General features: G+C 56.3%; 1 protein-coding gene and 1 long non-coding RNA gene across 3 annotated transcripts; both read right to left on the bottom strand.

The window, feature by feature from the left end:
• Positions 1 to 107: 107 nt before the first annotated feature.
• Positions 108 to 8344, bottom strand: LOC117643327 (serine/threonine-protein phosphatase 2A 56 kDa regulatory subunit gamma isoform-like). Of its 2 annotated transcripts, none has more exons than XM_034382172.1 (11): positions 5025 to 5667; positions 4598 to 4797; positions 4351 to 4484; positions 4065 to 4265; positions 3890 to 3949; positions 3583 to 3796; positions 3387 to 3506; positions 3182 to 3309; positions 2994 to 3095; positions 2710 to 2905; positions 108 to 2584 (listed from the first exon to the last, which is right to left on the bottom strand). In XM_034382172.1, exons 1-11 carry the CDS (start codon positions 5350 to 5352, stop codon positions 2444 to 2446), a joined length of 1824 nt encoding a protein of 607 aa, XP_034238063.1. In that variant the 5' UTR covers positions 5353 to 5667; the 3' UTR covers positions 108 to 2443. The 2 variants fall into 2 exon arrangements, with proteins under 2 accessions (XP_034238063.1, XP_034238064.1); XM_034382173.1 differs by lacking the exon at positions 5025 to 5667 and adding an exon at positions 8196 to 8344 and having other exon boundaries at positions 2444 to 2584.
• A 50-nt stretch (positions 8345 to 8394) lies between these two features.
• On the bottom strand, positions 8395 to 18044 carry LOC117643443. Its single transcript, XR_004587615.1, has 3 exons — positions 17725 to 18044; positions 17359 to 17388; positions 8395 to 8451 (listed from the first exon to the last, which is right to left on the bottom strand). It is a non-coding gene; the product is annotated as an uncharacterized LOC117643443 (long non-coding RNA).
• Positions 18045 to 18452: the final 408 nt, after the last annotated feature.

Raw genomic sequence — 18452 nt, 5'->3', positions numbered from 1 at the left:
AAAATCCACTTTCATGAATGAACCTACACCATCCACATAAATCTGAGATGGGCACAATTGTGACAATACAAGGACTACAAGGAGGATAACAACACATTACACCAAAATAGTTATCATGTTTATATTATGGTTAGCATTATATACATGATGAATTTTAGTTCATTTACACAGTAAAATTTGAAATTCTACTTCTGTATACTTATCCTATCCACTATTATAATTTAACTTAGGCGAGTTAAAAGTCCTTTCAACATGAAGTAAAACAGAACAGAAACCGTCAAAGGCCAATTATACACAACACAGCATACTGAGTTTTAGACTGTACACAACAGATATTGCCAACATACAACATATAATTCTGACAGAATAAAAATAAAATAGGGAGAATGAAAACAATTTATCCCCTGTTCCCAATAGATTTTTTTAAAAATTTGTGTCATCACATTACGTATGCATTAAGAGTGGGTGGGTGGTGAGGGAGGTCTAACACACCAAACTTGACCCAAGAGATAATCACACCAACTGTCCAAAGTTATCATCTAACTACAAAAATACATTGGTATACTTTCAGAAAACATTTTTTTTGGTAAATAAAAAAATAGAAATCAAGTGACAGGAGACTTGAGCCTCTAACCAGATTCATCTGGGCAGAGATGATTATTTTGTACAGAGATGGAATATTTGAACAGGAAGGAGAACATAAATTTTCTTAGTAAAAGGGATTAAAAAAACATCTCTGAAGCAATAACAGCACTTTACTAAAACAACTACTTTGTACACAATGACAATTTAAAAAACGTAGAATGATTCAATATTTTCGCCACATGAACGTCACATGGACCCTATGGAGCTCCAACAGAATGCTGGAATGTTCATACCAACCATGCTCACAAAACAAGACAAAAAAGTGATCTCAGAATTTGAAGGTAGTTTCACAAGAGGAAGTCAACACAACACTCCTGTGATGCAAGAAGCATGGATGAAACTTAAGACTTTAGAGGGAAGTCTACTATAACAGAATTTTCACATCCACTTTCCCCAGAAATTTTTTAAATAAAAAATCAATTATTTCACAGCGGACACTTTATCCTTCAGTTTGCTCCCACCTCAACCAAGCATGCACGCACGCACCCAGCACCTCCCATCCAAATGCATACACAAGAGCTCAAAGAACATGTATTCAACAAACGTCACAGCAGGCATGATACGTATCACATTTAATTCAATATTTTATACAATAAGCAGGCCCAATACAGCTATATGGTTCAAAGTCAGTGCTGCTTGCTACTCTACAACAATATGTTGTGCACAGTGGGTAGCACATCTTTGGGAAAACTCCATGCATTCTTAAACATTTACATGCAGGGATATTGAGCTTTAAATACACACTCTAGAAAGAAAGCAACATTGTAACTCAGTACAAAAAAACTATGACAGGAATGTACTTAACATTCTTCACCACTCTCATGCAAAATGGCCATGAACATAGATGCAGAGAGAAGAACTCTGTCAATCTTATTCAGAAATCCTCGTGGATCATTGTAAATAATGGCCAAGCTATTGCTAGATCTCCTTTATTATGGCAGGAGGGATGGTGCGCACATCCTGGTCACCCAGTAATTTGTAGCATAAAGAAGATCCAATTGGCACAGCCTCTTTGGAAATGGCTTGAGGTATCAAACATTCTACAAATATTTTTATTTCAACCCATAGAGAATACAAAGCATTTCTCTCTTGAAACTAGAGAGGATTTGTTAACAAACCTCTAGTTCTGCAACTTAAGAAAAAAAAGGATGACATCAATTTTTTTATTGAAGTCAAGGATCTAGCATGTTGCCTTTCGATCCAGAATGATTGTATTGTCTTAAAATTGAAATATCAACTTCAAAGCATTTCCAACTTACATCAATTGCAATAGCAAAAATATACATAATACATGTTGTAACACATAACTGCTGTGAGGACTAGTACGGACAATCGCTGTTGCTAGATCATTGCTGACACTAAAATCGTACCCAAAATGAGAAAAAGCATCAAATAAAACTTAAAAGACGCATACGAAGTGAAGATGCAACAAGGAAAAGAGGTACTGATGAGTGCTTATCTCACATACAAGAACAACAGAAGTCCGCATGCATCAGAAGGTTCAGCCTCATAAAAGAATGCATGTTGCCAGCAACAGCACGAGAGGTCTCCAGGATGGCACATAGACAAGTTGCCCAGGCCCTACCCTCAGCCAACTCAAACTCTCAGAACATTAAAACAGTTGTAAATATCAATCTACCTCTCAATTGGGAGGATAACGAACGAACAAAGCCTGTACTTTTTTTTAACAGGAATTTATAACAATTCAGAAATATTACTACTTTAGTCAAGGGTAAAGGCAGTATGTTACATAAACATTCAAACCACTTTAGGGTAGGCTTCACAGTTTGCTCTTCTGCTAACATTTGTTGACATCAGGCGGGGTTGGGAGGTACTCATCAGCTCTCTTGTGATCGTTGAGAGCTCGAACTGTGTAGGAGTCATGGGGTAGCTCAGACTTTCGCCGTAGAAGAGGCTTGGTACTCCGATTTTTGATCACCTACAATAAACACACGACTTAAAATCAGCAATAGCATTTGCAATGACGATGAATAAATTATGAGGTTAGTTAAAATATCTGAATAAATTATAATGCTTAAGTTAGGTATTTGAAATGAAACATACTTCTCTTTCTGAATTCTCTTTCACATAATCTAAATCAATTTCATTGTCCCCATCAGCTCCAGGAGAGAGAATGTCATTTGAGTTGACATTACTCGATAATACAGGAGCATATCCACGTATGTACACTTGGTTGCGTTTAGCCTGTGTTTCAACCTTTTGCCAAGCTTCCTCTCGTCCCTTCATGCGTTCTTTCTCCCTAAAACAAAGAGGTAGAGAACAAATTTAGCTCAGTTGTTAATTTTTATTTTGAAGCTAAGAATTGTTTGAAGTTAAAAGAGACAAACCTCTGGCGTTCTTGTTTATACTGTTGAGTACACTCGTCAACGAGCTTTTGATTCATTTCCATGAATAATTTTAATGCGTTGTAAATGAGTCCATGGATGGTCCTGCAAAAAGAAAACAGGTGTGAACTTTCGTATCTACCATCACAGATTACAAGTAATCGTAATGAAATTGTGTGACAGTAGCTTACTTGTTCCAGTGAGATTTGGAATTGCGGTAAAGAGCAGGGAACATGATAGGAAGGATCTCAGAAGCATTGTCTCCAACAAGTGACATGATATATTCGTTGTTCCAATAATACAATGCTCTTTCAGCAACCTGCGGGAATATAATATGTTATAAACTCCAGCAAAACTATAAATAACGACTAAATAAAGGATTCTTGTTACAATTACCTGAAAATGAGGACTTGATACACATTTGGCAAGCTGTCTGAATAATGGATCCATAATTTTCTGGAATTCTCCAGGCTCAATAACATCCAGAATCTCTTCTAGCTCATTTAAAAACATCACCTGAACAGAGAAAGTCAAATTATTAGACATAAAAAGGAAAATAAAGAAACAAAGCCAGATGAAAATGAATGTATACCTCTTTAGGAGCATGTGTCTTTGGCCAAAATTTGAGAAGAGATTTAATAACTGGCTCTGTTAGACTGGCATCTTTTTCTAAGAACTGAACTATGCAATAAGCCAACTGTGCATGGTAGGCAGACAGTTGTTTTGCTTTGTGCAGAGGCAGAAGTACTTTCAGCAGGAAAACTTTGTGTTCCTCTTTGAGAGGAAGTGCAAAGCCATTGATGATGCTACAAGGAGTTAAATAGAAATATGAGAATGAAACCCGTTTTCAAACAAAATACTGCAATGAGAAAAAAAATCATTATCTACAATAATGTTACCTTCCCAAGATTTCCAAGAGCTCCCCTATTCCATTGTGACGTTCAGTTTCATAAATGAACCTGCAGGAAGTTATATGTTATTATGTATGTTAATATGTTATTAATATTCTTGGATCATCATCCAGACTGCATGACACTACAGTACGAAAATTGTTACTTCGACATCTCCATTTACCGGTAAAAGATGTTGTTGATTTGTTTACGAATGTATGCGCGCAAACCCAGGAACTTTCCATATATTCTATGGAGTGTAGTCTTCAAGAAGTCTCTCTCCCTTGGATCTTCAGAGTCAAACAATTCCAATAATTGCAAGACAAACTTTTGATCAATGTATGGTTTTGCATGATTTGGTTGGAAATCAGGAGATTCCAAAAATCTGAGGGTGAAGAAAATGATGCACTCAGTAATAATAGGAGACTATTTAAGAAAATTTGCTTCTCAGCACTCAGCAAGATACTAACCTGAGAAAGAATTCATATACATATTGCAGATGAGGCCAGGCAGCTTCCAGCGTAGGTTCATCCTCTTCAGGGTCAAACTCTGCTCCACTAGGATTTTGCGATGGAGGCAGAGTTCGGAAGAGGTTTACAGCAAACTAAATAAACAAAGTGAACAAAAAACATTTTAGAAATAACAGATTGACGCAATAATTGAGTATGAACAAATAGTAAGAGGCAAGCAGACTGTTAACATGTAATGGTAACTCACCATATTCACAACTTCTGGGTATATAGCGGGTGTGATGACATTTTTCTGTGTTGTGACGTAGTCCACCATCTCGCTCAGAGCAGCTCGCTTTACCTCTTTGCATTTTAGATCAGATAGAGGTTCAGATGCAAAATCAAAGAGAACACAACATTGTCGAATCTTCTGGACAAATAGTTCTTCCTGCTCATTAGGGGGTGCCTCTGAAATGACAAATAAAAATTCAAAATTATTACCAAGTCTTGCAACAAAAATATTCCAACATGTCATCTCCAAGCATGGAGGGTAAAATATGCATCCACAACACAGAACAATGACAATTTATCCGGAAGGCAGTAGTGAGTTTGTTTGGCGAGAAAAGACAAAGACTCTGTCATCGCAATCTATCGGATCACACTGCTCCAAGTTGGGAAACTGCACCCTAACATACCCAGCAAGAGGGACAGCTGCCTGCCCGCAGTGCTGGCTGCCTTCGCGTTCGGGCCGCTCAGGCCGTTGGGGCCGAGGCCCTGGAGGGCGTCATCCTGGAGGGCTGCCCCTGCCTCCCTGCTACTGTCACGCAAGGGGGGCGGGTTGGCCGGCGCGGCCCCGCCCCCGACAACACCAGCCACACCACCCCGCCCGTTGGCCATGGCTGCAGACACTGACTCGGCCGAGGCCAGGTTGGAGGCTAGATCCAAGCCGCTGTGGAAGCTCGGAGACTTGGGGATGCCGAGGGGGTCCCGGACCATCCCCGTGCTCACTTCACTGTGCACCATGCCCGTCCGAACGGTCCACGGCACTCGTTCGCGTCCTCAGCGCGCGCTGCCACAGCCGTCATGTCACAGCGGGCAGGGAGTGCGCGGCCAACTACAAGCACTGCGGCCAGTCCAGGCGCCAGACAGAGGGGCGACGGCGGTCGGCGCCATCCTGGACGGCGTCCTCGGCACCGGGGAACGGGCGAAGGGTCCGCAGCCACTCCGCGGGGAGTGTGGCGGGACCGTCGGGGCTCCAACACTGTGGCGTCCTTGTTCTTGTTGTCGGGGTACAGGTTAGGGCTGCCGTCTGTGCGCACTCTGGCGCCGCGACGCCTCGTCCGCGGGGCCGCGGGGCAACGCCACGCCACGGACGGCGGGCCAGGACAACGGGAGCCACACGACGCGGGGCACGCCCTCGAGGACGCCGACGTCAACGCCGCCAATTCCGCCGCGACGCTACGCACAGTCCGAGTCCGCAGTGAGGCCCATCCTCCATTCCATCATGGCCGCCGCTCCGCGCTCCGCTCTCGGGCTGCTGGCCCTAGCTGGCCCTGCTGGCCCTGCTGGCTGCGGCGGGCTGGCTGGCGGCTTGCCGCCTGGCGCGGCCTCCGGCTGCCAGCAGCGGCTGCCCGCCAGGCCTGGCTCCACAGGTAGCATGCTGGCTCCTGGCTCTGGTCGTCGAGCTCGACGTGGGCCTGCTTGGAGGCAATGGGAGCTGTCTGCACGGCCACGCGGGCCCGCAGGTGCAGGACAAGGTGTCCCAATGCCCACGGTCTTCACCACCTCCAGGGCCTGGCGGGCCAGGCGGGGCTCGGCCACGATGCCGCGGGGCGGGTGGGGCGTGGCGGGGCGTGGCGTGGCGGGGCGGGCAGCGCGACCATACGATCAATGAAACTCTGCGCCCTCTGTGCCGCGGCCGCGTGGCGCGCGGCCCGCGTCCACAGCCCCGCGCGTCACCACACTGCGAGGGCAGAGCCAGGCAGAGCACTCAAAGCAACCGACACTTGGCCACCAGGGCGGTCAACACGCAGGCCGCCCCTCAAGGCACTCCCCCGTCAAGGCTTCGCACGGCTGCTGCAAGTCCAGCGCGTGCCGCCTGGACGGCCTGGACCCGACACAGTGCACAAGCAGAGGGGGGCAGCACGGCAGCGTGCCGAGATTCAGGGGAGGCCCGCGGCACTTCCAGGCACTGCCAGGCACTGCGCACGCGCGGGGAAGAGCACGCCGCCGCTGGAGCTAGCTGTGCTCTGTCTCTCTCGCACCGCCTGCGGGACTAAGGTGGACGCCCAGGACGCCCCCACGACCGCGACGGAGACAGTGTCTGACACGGCCACCAAAGCGCCGTTCGGAAGCAGCCTGCTGGAGCAAGCTGCAGGGGAGGAAGCACGGCGAAGCACAACGGGAACAAGGGGAGGACAGGACAAGTCAAGGCTGAACGGCTTTCCGCTAAAACCACGGGCAAGGCCAGGCAAGGCCAGGCATTGCTTCACCCCTTCAGACCGCCACGTGAGTGCGAGAGAGAGCACTGTTCGCAATCAGCCTGCCTGCCAGTGTCCTCGCGAAAAGACCAGTGCACGGGCACGCACGCGCCGCGCTATCTCCCGCGCGTCGGCGACGAGGAATCGAAATCCGGGCGGTCGCCTGCTCTGCCTGCTCGAGTCTAATCACTACCTCCGACACTAGAAGGCGTTAGCGAGGTACCCGCCGGGCGACCGCGGCCCCACTCGCTTCTTTTAATAGATACGGCGTCATGCAGCCGTCTGCACTTGGCGGATTTGGCGGCGGGCGGACCTTCTTCGCGGCCCCCCTCCCCTCTCGAGACTACGTGTAAACACTAGACGTTGGCCCCGCACCGCTCACAAGGCAGACACTCCCGCTCAGAGAGACGGCTCTGGCAGACACCGGTGGTCCCCAGTCGCCAGCGCATCGCGTAAGCTTACGACGTAATTTGCGTTAGAGAGACAGAGCGGCAGGGGCGCATCCAGGGGAGGCTCGGTCATCTTCCAAGCCCCCTCAAAGGGGAGGGGAGGTGTCACATCAACCCTTCCTGAACCTCTCTCTGCCTGGATCCACCCCTGGACCGACCGCGACCAGGACGGACCCAGGACTGCCGAGCCGGCCGGGCAGACGCTGGCCAAACGCCGCACCTCGGACTGCACACACTGTATACACACAGAGACATGACAGTCGCAAATTCAATCACGGCGGGGAGCACACAGGCCGCGCGGCCCGGCGAGGCCCTTCGCCGAGGTGCGGCCGTGCGGCGGCTAACTTCCGAAGCGGCTCGGCTTTCAGCGCCCGACGCCCCAATTAGCGAGCTGCCCGCCTCGTCGGGGGCCGCGGGGGCCGCGCAGACATTTCCATTAAAAGGAGCCGGCCAACCAGAAAGGCGCCATCGGGAGCAGCCGGCGCGGTGCGCGAAGCTGCGCGAAGCACGCCGAGCCGAAGATGGGGCAGACAAAGATGGCTCCGGGGGGTCGCTGCAGAGGTCCGAATTTTCCACTTCGGGAAACATTCGCATGGGACTTCCCTCCTATCAAGACTTGACAGCGAGAGGGGAAAAGGGGGTGAGGAAGAACAACGCTTTCAACCCTTCCCATTTTAGCGTCCAGCTGAAACATAACCGCACAATAAATGTCGTGAATTTTTTTTTTTCGGTCCCGATAAGCACAATTTTGTGTCCGCCAGGCGCCTGGCGATACAAACGGCTTAATGAAAGAGCACTTTGTGGTAAGCTCCGGGCGGGAACAAACTTGGATGTGCATAAAATGGCATAACTCGCGTGACGAAAAGTGTCCCCCGTGACATTCAGTGTGCGCGCCCACGTCATCCAGGAGACTCAGAGCGTCGCGTCCATTCCTCACCTTTGATGGGCGGCAGGCGCACCAGCTCCACGTTCTTGGAGGCGTTGAAGCGCGACGAGTTGCGGCGCCCGTCCTTCTTGATGTGCGGCGAGGCGCTCGACAGCTTGTTGATGGGCACGGGCGGCGGCGGCCCGTGCGGCGCGCCGTGCGCCGGGTGGCCGCCATGTCCCAGCGGAGCGGCGTGGAGCTGCTCGCCGGCCGCCACCGCGCCTCCGCCCGGCGCGCCCGGTCCACCGGCCGGCGTCGGCGCCGCCACCTGAAAAAGCAGAGCAAAAAGAGTCAGGCGGGGACGTCAGGGTGCCAGAGTACACGCGCCGCGGCGCCGCGGGCACGGCAAAAATTAACGCATTGAGGAGGTACATCGGGGAGGTGCATCGGGGAGGGGCATCGGGGAGGCGCTAGACTCATTCCGAGAGTCACTTGTCTTTCTCGCACCTCCAAATCAATTTCCAGCCGAGCGATTCCGAAAGCATCGGAGGAGTCGCTCCGAGACAGGGCGACGAAAGCAGTCCTGCCTTCCGAACCGCTCGGCCGGAAGGACCGCCCAGTCTAACCCGGGGCGCGCGCAAACGGATTGACGTTGAGGAGCGAGCCGAGGCGGTGCAAGGGGGAGCGCTGCATCCGCCCGACAGGCCGACAGCGAGCTTCCTAGTAGGGCTTTGCCGGTGGGCGAAAAGTCGCACACCTCGCTCGGCACCTGCGACCGCAGGCCGAGTCCGAACAAGTGCTTTCGTCGGTCTGTCTCTCTCGCACCCATGGGGCGCCCCGAGGCGGCGCGAGAGAGACAGCGCGAGGAAGCTCTTCGTTCGGAACCAGACCACTGGCGGGGCCTGGCGGCCCGACTACGGGAACGTCGCCACCACCGCTCTAACCATTTCCAGGCAGTGCAGTGCCTGTCGAGGGGATTGACACAGAACCATTCAAGCTTCCCATCCTTTCCAAAAACGACCACCGAGTGACACACTCGTCACACAGCAACACCACTCGGGCCAACCTCCAATGACAGGCATCAAATGGCACCGTTATTTGCCGCTCAACAAGCAAACTTTTCTCCAATAACCTCGCCGACAGCCATCAGTAAGGCGAAGCCGGCGCCCCCTCGACGAGACTGGGGATTTCATTTCATTTCATTTCCAGCCCCATCAGCCTGCTCGCCCGCATACCGCCCCAGGTTCCATTTCCGGCACGCTGCTCTGGTGGAGCGACGGGGAGAGAAGAGAGAGAGAGAAAGAGAGAGGGGAGAGGAGGGAAATCAGCAAATAACGACAACAAAATCCAGGAGCTCGACTGAATGAGGCGAGCCTCGCGATTCGTGATTCGATGGTGGGCGTCACTGGAGCGTAACTTGCGTGTCACTAAGGTGTCACTGGAGCGTCACTGGGGCGTCTCTGAGGCGTCACTGGGGCGTCACTGGGGCGTCACTGTGGCGTCTCTGAGGCGTCAGCGTCACTGGGGCGTCGGAGCGTCACTGGGGCGTCACGGACAAGTCACTGGGGCTTCCCCTGGCGGTGCTGGCGCCGCGACGCACCGGTGTGTTCGGTTCGGTCCCACGCGTCCTTGCCGGTCTTGCCACTACGCTAATAGTGGCCTTCACTTCCGACGGAATAACGACCAGTGATTGGCGGGCCGGCAAAACAACGGCCGGCACAGCCTCGTCTCGTATCGCCGACATCCATCGGCCTCAGCCGCATTAAAAATTAGCTTTTTGTTTCATCGAGCACGCCGTCCTGGCGACAATCCAGACCCTCGTTGGCCTACAGTGTGGGCATCGTAGACACAAACAAGCCTACACACACAGTGCCGGCGCGCACCTTGTCTAGCTTGCAGCTCGGCGGAGTTTCCAATGCGACTGCTGCCTGCCGGTGCCGTATGCGCGCGAGAAAGAGAGCCCGCCAAAGTGTGCAGTGCGATTCGAGACAGAGAGAGAGAGAGCAAGCGAGACAGTCGGCTGGCACCATCATTGGCCGCGGGGACGTCGACCCTGGCCGTGCCGGGCCGTGCCCACAAACAGCGAGCAATCGGCTGCACCGCGCCGCCTGCAGCTCACTGATGCCGAAGTCGCTCTGTCTCTGTCGCACTCGCGGGGCCGTCCCGTAAGGGGGGCGACAGAGCGATCAAACGACTCTTGGGAATCGCTCCGGAGGCGGGAGCCGGGAGCGCCTGCGGAGCGCAAGGCGGGCCGCCCCGCCAAGCACGCGTGCCTCGTGGAGGCCCTGCTGGCCCGCCTTCCGGGCGCTCGCCGCCGCCGCTCCGCCTCACCCTACGGGACCCAACGCGCACCGTCGCTCTGTCTCTCTCCAACTCATGGGGCGTTCCTTACATGAGCGAGAGAGACAGAGCGACGGAGCGCAGTTCGGCATCAGCCCGCAGACGCAATCCGGAGCACCGCGGTGGTCCGGCAGACACGCAGTAAACCCGGATCGGCTACGCGGCAACGCCACTGTAACGCCCGGGAAGCACGCACTCGCGCTCAAAGACGTCCTCCTCCAGGCAGCCATCTTTTTTAACGCAGTACCATTCCGCAAAGTACCGGGGCGGGCGTCTGCGATGCGGCAGTGGCGGCAGCGAGGCGCGGGGCGTCGGATGAGAAATTGCGGCAGGGGTGCGCGGCGGTGCGGCGGGCGAGGCGGCGGCGGGGGCGTGCGCACCGGAGCGCCGCGCAAGGGCCTTGGAGAGCGCTAACAAGTCCGGGGCCGCTTAGAACGAGAAGCGTCTTCGTTAAATTTGGCCCGAGCGGCTGGTTTCGACGTCGTCTGCGCTTACCGAGAGGGTGCTGGCTGGAGGGGCTGGCGGCGACGGCCTAGGCGGGGGCGAGGCAGGTGCGGTGGGCCAGGCGGGCCGGGACGTGGAGGCCTTGGGCTCGGCCTTGGCCTCAGCCTTGGGGGCAAAGGGGTGCATCGCCTCCCAGCTCAACCTCCGGAAGAAGCTGGCCACCGACTCCGGCATCGCCGCCTTGGCCAGCTTGGCCCTGGTCTTGGAGGGCGAACCAGGGTTCCTCGGAGGGTCCAGCGTTCGCCGTGGGTCAACCGCGGGCCGAGCGACGACGGGATCTGGGGGTCGACCGCCAAAGGGTTCGGGCAAGGGCGACACTACCGGGGCGGGGACGGGGACCGCCAAGGGCACCGCGGGGTGGACTGAGCTGCACACGTGGGGCGGAAAAGAGATCCGCTGGCGGGAGTGTAATCAGGGGAATGGATCCGTCAATACGCCACGCGCGGAGCCGAGCCGAGCCAGACGGTCCACTCGGGGACTCGGCACGAGGCCGGAGTTGGAAACCTCTCGGAAGCAGAGTGGCGGCGGCGGCAGACTCTCGGAAAGTTGAGCGCCAGATCGCCCCGCCGCTCTCCATCGAGGCGGAGCTGCGGAGCGCGTTCCAGGAATACAACGTTGGCGCACCTACGCACCTACCCCTGGCGCCGACAGCGCCGCCCACGGCCCCAGCTCAATACAAGCAGCGCCGCCCTGTCTCGCTCGCACCCCCGGGGCCGCCAGGGGCCGCCAGGGGCACCACCGGAGCGAGAGAGACGGAGCGACCAAAGCACTGGAATCAGCCTGGAGCAACGCGGTGGGCGAAGGGCGTGCAATCTCTGCCTGCAGGCTGGGCGCGATCCTCCCCTCGAGGAGCTCGATCGGGCTTCGGCCGTCCTCACCCACACGCTGGCCAGCGCCGGCCGGGCCTGGCCGTCCCCGGCGTCGTAAACATGACGGACACCACCCGCGGGGCCCATGAGCCCCGCCCCCCCTAAAGCAGCTGTGGGCCTTGTGGGGCTGCAAGGACGGGAACGGGCGACATGCAAGCCATGCCGACTGGCCATGTTTACACCGAGCAGCCCATGGCCGCCACGGCCGCGCGGACGGGCTGCGACCACGGCGCGGAATGTCCCCAAAGGGCGTCGTCGCCGGGGTAGGGGGGGGGGGGAGGCAAAGGAAGGGTGGCCACGCCAGGGTAGCCAATGAGGGGCAGCCAATGAGAGGCCACCTGGGAAGGGACGCCAAGAAAGGGCCGCCAAAAAGAGCGGCCAAAAAAAAATGGACGCAAACGGAAGGGCTGCCAAACGAAGATCAGCAAAGGAACGCGGAAGGTTCCCCACTCCAAGAAGGAACGGTCACCGAGGAGAGGAGGGGTCGCCAGGGAAGGGCCACCGCAAAGGGGCTCGCCATGCTCCGCCATGCTCCGCCACCACCCCCACCGCCGCGACCTCCTCAAGGGCCGTCCCTTTGAGCAGGGCCGGCCGCACAGACGCCACGCCGCAGCATCCTCGCGGCGCTCGCTCCGCCGGAATTCCCTCCAAACATTCCAAAGTGGGCGACGGCACCGGACGGTACGGCACAACATCATCCAGCCTTCGGTGCATTGCAGCGCCGCGAACTACGCTAAGGGCTGTACACGGGGCGGGCGCACACTCCGCCACGCCACAGCAATCTACAGCAGAAGCACACAGCGCTCTAGGCGCGATAAACAAAGAGCGGCTGCAGCGCGCCAAGCGGCGCCAAGCGGCGCCAAAGTTTTAAATAGGACCGCCACTCGCCTCGTCCTTGTCCTCCCCGCAGTCCCCGCGCCAGGCGAGGTAGTCGCGCCGCGACATCGCCTCCTTGTTTACAAACAACGCCGACGGTTCGGGGGGCCCCGAACGGGACGAGCGGGGAAGGGTGCCCCGCGAGGAGCGCGTGCCACGGCGCACGTTCGAACAAACGCACCGACACGCACTCACGGACAAACGCGCGTCCCGGTCCAAACGAACGAGCACGCAGTCGCGGAACCTGAACGCCAGGCAGACGGTAGTCGCCGCCGACGTACATACCGTCCTACCATTGTTCGCGGAAACGCAACCAAAAAAACCTACGCGCGATCAACAATGCGAGGGGATTCGGGCACGCGGGCTCGAACGGGGACGCAGCGGGGAAGCGGTGCAGCCTCCGTTCACCTGGGAGGCGACCTGCGCGTAGGAGGCACAGGCGCGCGCAGGCAGTGCTCTGATACAATGTTGACGCACCGTTACCGGCCCACCTGCGTCACGCCGCACCAACGGGTACGCGACGTCCCGGTCCAAACCGCCAGACCGAGCACCCTGCCGCGTCGCGGACACCTGACACGCCACACGCACGGGCCCGCCGACTCACATAACCGACTGCCACTCACACATGGTCGCGAGAAAGACCGAAACAACGACGACGACAAAAAGCCGATACGCGGCGATCACAATGGGGAGGGGGAGGGGGCACGCGGGGCTACGCGGGGCCCAGCGGGGCCACGGTGCAGCGCTCCTTCACCTGGGAGGCGCACGGCTAGCGCGGCTAGCGCACGGCACGACAGCGCGCGCGGCACGGACACGGGCTCTGCATCAACTGTTGCGCCCGTATAGCCTGGCCCAGCCTGGCCGCCAAGCCGCCACCACGGGGTACCGCGCCCCACGCCCCGCGCCCCGCCAGCCACGCGACCCACCGCCGCGCCCCACCCGCCCCGCCCCGCCCCGCGGGTCACACCGCACCTGATTGGCTGTCGGCCGGCACGCCGCCCGGACGTCACCGTGCGGTCGAGCACGCCGCGCACGCCCCACCACATCATCATCAACCGGCAGCAAAATCGAAGCCCGACTCCCGACTCCGAAACGCAGGCCAGACTGGCTGGAGCGCACAATAAGTAATGAGTACACTGTGCGCGCCGTTCCGTCTCTCTCTCTCTCTCTCTCTGCGCGTCGTCCGCGACGCACTCCACTCCAGAGCCGCCAGCAAACAGATCCGAGAGTCCCGTCGCTCTGTCTCTCTCGCACCTGAGCGCGACGCCGCATGAGTGCGAGGGAGCCAGAACCAGTCTGCTGAAAACAATGGTAATCCAACACGACACAAAACGGCAGCGCGAGCCGCGCGAGCTGAGCCTCGCCACGCGCAGCGCGCAGCCCGGCGCAGCCACGCGCCACCTGCCAGGCCTGCCAGGCCTGCCAGGCCTTCCAGGCGCCGCAAAGAATGACGCGGGTATGACGTCACGCGTACCGCCGAGTATTTCGGCCGCGCTTTAAAAATACCTTGAGCGGCCTGGAGGACCAATACACACAGAGGGGTCCGGAGCGCCAACCTTCCAAAACGAAACCGCGGATGAAAATAGACGGACACACCCTCCCTCCTGCGCCCCGACGGCCCGACGGCAGTGACGTCACAGCATGTTTCACTTTATTCCTCGGCGAGGGGTGGGGGTGGGGGTGGCGCTGCCAGCGAGAGGCGAAACGAAGCTGACTCCGGGTCGGCTGCTTTGCTGGCTGGGCTTGGTGCTGTCGCGCGGAAACTACGGCACTCGCTCACGCGCGCGATCACAACCCCGACTCTCCCTCTCTCTCTCTCTCTCCCTCTTCCGCCCCGAGACGCGGGCACGGCGGGCACGCGGGGGAGCAGGAACTGCCATTACCCGCTGGGCGCGCTCCACTCTCCACTTGACAGCGCACAGTCTGGCACAGTGCACCACGCCGCCTGCAGTGCACAGTGGGCCAGACGGCCGGTGCCGGCGGCCAAAACACTAGGCGCGTTTCGAGCTCCAGAGTCGCTAAATGAAACTCGAACCGAACGTGTGACCCCACCAATGGATTGCTCTCCGAACGAGCAATCCATTGGTGGGGTCACACGCTCGGTTCGAGTCCCGCATAGCGACTCTGGAGCTCAAAACGCGTCCAGAGTTTTGGCCGCCTCCACCAGTCTTCAGGCCCACTGTGCAGTGCTGCGCCGAGCCGACGGGGCTGTTCGACAGGAGCTGTTGTGACACGCGGGGGGAGGGTACAAAGTGATTCCGGGGGGAGGGGAAGACGACAGGAGAAAACAGAGGGTGCAGAGTGACATGGAAAGGAAAGGGGTGGAAACCAAAGTGACAGGGAATTAACACGGGGTGTGTAAAGCGACACGATGAGGAAGTGACCGTCGCGTGAAGGGGTTGAAGTGACAGACAAGGGAGGGGTGGAGCGACAGGACGGCAGAACAGAAAGTGGGGGGGGGGGCCTCGCCCAGGGCAGAAGAGGTGGGACTAGAGTGACAGGGAAGACCGTGTGAGACGGGAGGGGGGGCTGAGCCTCGTGCATGCGGGTGCGCGACTGAGCCACGGCGAGCCCCTACGCACACAGGTGCAACGGCCCCCAATACGCACGCCGTGCAGCGAGGAGAGAAAGCTGGCGGGCCTTTTATCTCCGTCTCAGTCGCACTGGCGGGCGAAAGGCGTCGGCCGGGCCGGGCCGGGCGACACGTTGGGCAACGCGGCGACAGAGAGGGACGCACCGACCGCGCGCACCGCTAGCCAGCAGCGCGCTCCGCGGCGGGGCGCAACGGGTACCCAACGGCCGAGCCAGCCGACACACTGTAGACCGACTCCGAGGAGTCGCCCCGTCTCGCTCGCACTCGCGGGGCGTCCTGCAGCGGCGCGAGAGAGACAGAGCGACGAAACGAGTCTTGGAGACGGCTCGCCTGGAACGCCGTTTTCATTAAATTAAACCGATCGGCACTTCTGGCGGCAGGGCGACACATTTGGCCGCTTATCGCCCCCCCCCCTTTCCGCCACCACACGCAGCGCGGCTCCACGCGAGACGCGAGCATAATCACCATGCGGGCCCAACAAAAACACGGCGACTGCCAACGACACCAAATTAATGGTTCGAGCAGCAAGAACGGTGTCGTCGGCGACACGCGTGCAAAGAGACAGCTCGAAACATCGAAATCAGTCGCGTTGCAAGACGAGGCACGGCGCTCTGCGCGGCGTACCAGGGGGTGCGAGGGAGACACGCGACGAGGGCTGCCGGCACTTCCTCTCCGGCGAGCGCCAATCCTAATCGGGGGCCGCAAGCTGGCTGTGGCCAAAAGACGCGGCACCGGCAAACGCGAGCAGACGGCTGTCAAAAGGACGCGCCGAGGACGCGTCGAAATGGCCAAAAGGCGCCAAAAGGGTGCAGAGAGGACGCCACACGCACGGCGACGTCCATGCAGTGCCGGAATCCCCGCGGCGTCCTTTTCAGAGTCGCCGTCCCCCTCTTGGCGAGGGGAGGGGGAGGGGGGGGGGAGGAGTAGCGAGCGTACTGTACTTCCCTGCGCGGTCCGCTCCGCGGCTCCGCGGTCGGTGTCGGTGCCGTCGGTGCGGCCGTAATGGGTGTGAGATACGAGGGGTTGGATCCGCCGGGACGGCCTGGCCTAGGATCGGCCGAAGGATGAAGATACGGCCGACGGCCGCCGCGCCGCTAAAGCAGCTAAAGCCAGGCCGCTGGCACCGCTGGCCGCTAGAGCCGCTCTAGCGCGGGGCAGCGGGGCAGCGGCACGCCACGCCGGCGCGACGCCGGCAGGACAGGACAAGTTGCACGGACTCGTTCCGCCTTCGGCCCAGCTGAGTCCTCCGTCTCTCTCGCACCCACACGAGACGCCCCGTGAGTGGGAGAGAGACGGAGCGACGAAAGCGACTCTCGGAATCGGTCTGCAGCGTCGCGAGGCCGAGGCGGGGACCGCGGAGACGCCCGGTGCAGTGCCATGCGAGTCAGCCGGCCAGCCGACGGGCGGCGGGGCGGGGCGGGGCGGGGCGGGGTGGGGCAGCGGGGCGTGTGTTTGGAATGCTGCCCCGCCCCGTCGACGCAGGTTGCGCGGGTACCCAGGAATTTTAAAATAGAGATTCACTTGCTGCTACTCCTAGTGTGGGTCCGGCCCGGCGCGGTCCGTGCATGCTACACGCTGCATGAATAACACAGCAGCCTTGCATTATGGCCACCGCCACAGCACAGCATGCACCTGTCTCGGTGACCTTGTACTTGCAAAGGGAGCTCTGTCACTTTCCGCTGTCTTACAATTATGCAGGGGTGGAGAGTGCAACAAACCACGGTGAAACAAGCCAGGGTACGCCACAGGACGCCTTGCAATTGCTTCAAAACCTAACGGCCTATCTCACAAAAGTGAAAGGAATGAGAACGCATAGAATAAATAACAAATCACTGATGATCATGAATGTCAGTGAGTATCCACAACAAAATCCTAGCCCATGCATACATATTTTATTACATAAATAAATATTTTTGTTTGATACGAAACTGAGATCTCTCCATGGCTTACTTGGAAACGAGGGAAGGGCGACTTGTTGAGGATAATACTAAATAACTTTTAATTAAATAAGGTGAAAAAAATTATAACCCCTTTATCAAATGGAATTACTTACCTCTTCTGTATTATCACGCATCCCGGGTTCCTGTTAGGAAAAGAACTGTATGAAACACTTGCAACAAGAGAGGAATACACAACCCTTCCCCCTTATATTTAAATTCATTCAGCAGAAATAAATGATGCTAGGAAACCAGACAGAAGGTCATATCAGCTAAGATGCGATTTAAGGAAAGAATAAGGCTAATCTGCCGACTAAACACAATACAGTACTTCATTAAGAGGCAAGGAATTCAGGTTGAGAGTGGAGAAGTAATCACAGGCATGAGACCCGAGAGACGCAGAATGCGATATACTTCGGCATTTATTATGATTATGACAGTGATGGCTAAAATAACGCAACGAAACAAACACCAAAGCTTACCATTTTGATAAAAGCTTGGAAAACACACTAGAAATGCATCACTAAGTGGCACCTGTCATAACCTTCCCGAACTTAACACGTACGCGGACTAGGCAGGCTTTTCGAGGTGGATCGTCACTGGCATAAATTTCCAACACGCACAAAGAGACAAAATAACGTTGTAAAAGGCAAAAGGCAGACGACAGTAAAAATCCTACTCAATAAAACAAAATAAATTAAGAATGTGTTCACCCTGTATATAACCCCTGTAACCCTAATTCTTTTTCAAGACAGAATTTCAGTTACAGAGCAGAGATAGGAGGCGGTGGGCGGCGCGGCTGCGCACGCGCGGTTTCGGAGAGACGGCACCGGATGTGGTACCAAGGTTACCAACCTGCGCGCCTGCGGCGAAAACGCGCTCTGACGGCCACATATTCGGCGAAACAGGCTTTGTCATAGGCGGACAACATTCCTTGTGGGAATTTGAGCCAGTCATAGAGGAAAGAGAACATTTTTGAAATGATTATATAGTTCTTTTCAGATATGTACAGAAATATCGTAACCGCATTCATAATATCCCGCGGCCGCGAGGGGACGAGCGGATGCATGCGCGTGGACATATAGTACCAACATACAGAAAACACATTTCATCGAAAAAGACGTGGGTTTTGTGGATGAACGTGAATTTAATCATTCTGCTGCATAAAGAATGGTTAGGATGTATGTATTTTTAAAAAAAACAAACTTTC

Source organism: Thrips palmi, unplaced genomic scaffold (assembly GCF_012932325.1).
Source record: "Thrips palmi isolate BJ-2018 unplaced genomic scaffold, TpBJ-2018v1 HiC_scaffold_17, whole genome shotgun sequence".
Classification (NCBI taxonomy): Eukaryota; Metazoa; Arthropoda; class Insecta; order Thysanoptera; family Thripidae; genus Thrips; species Thrips palmi.
This window is presented reverse-complemented; position numbering and strand designations above follow the sequence as displayed.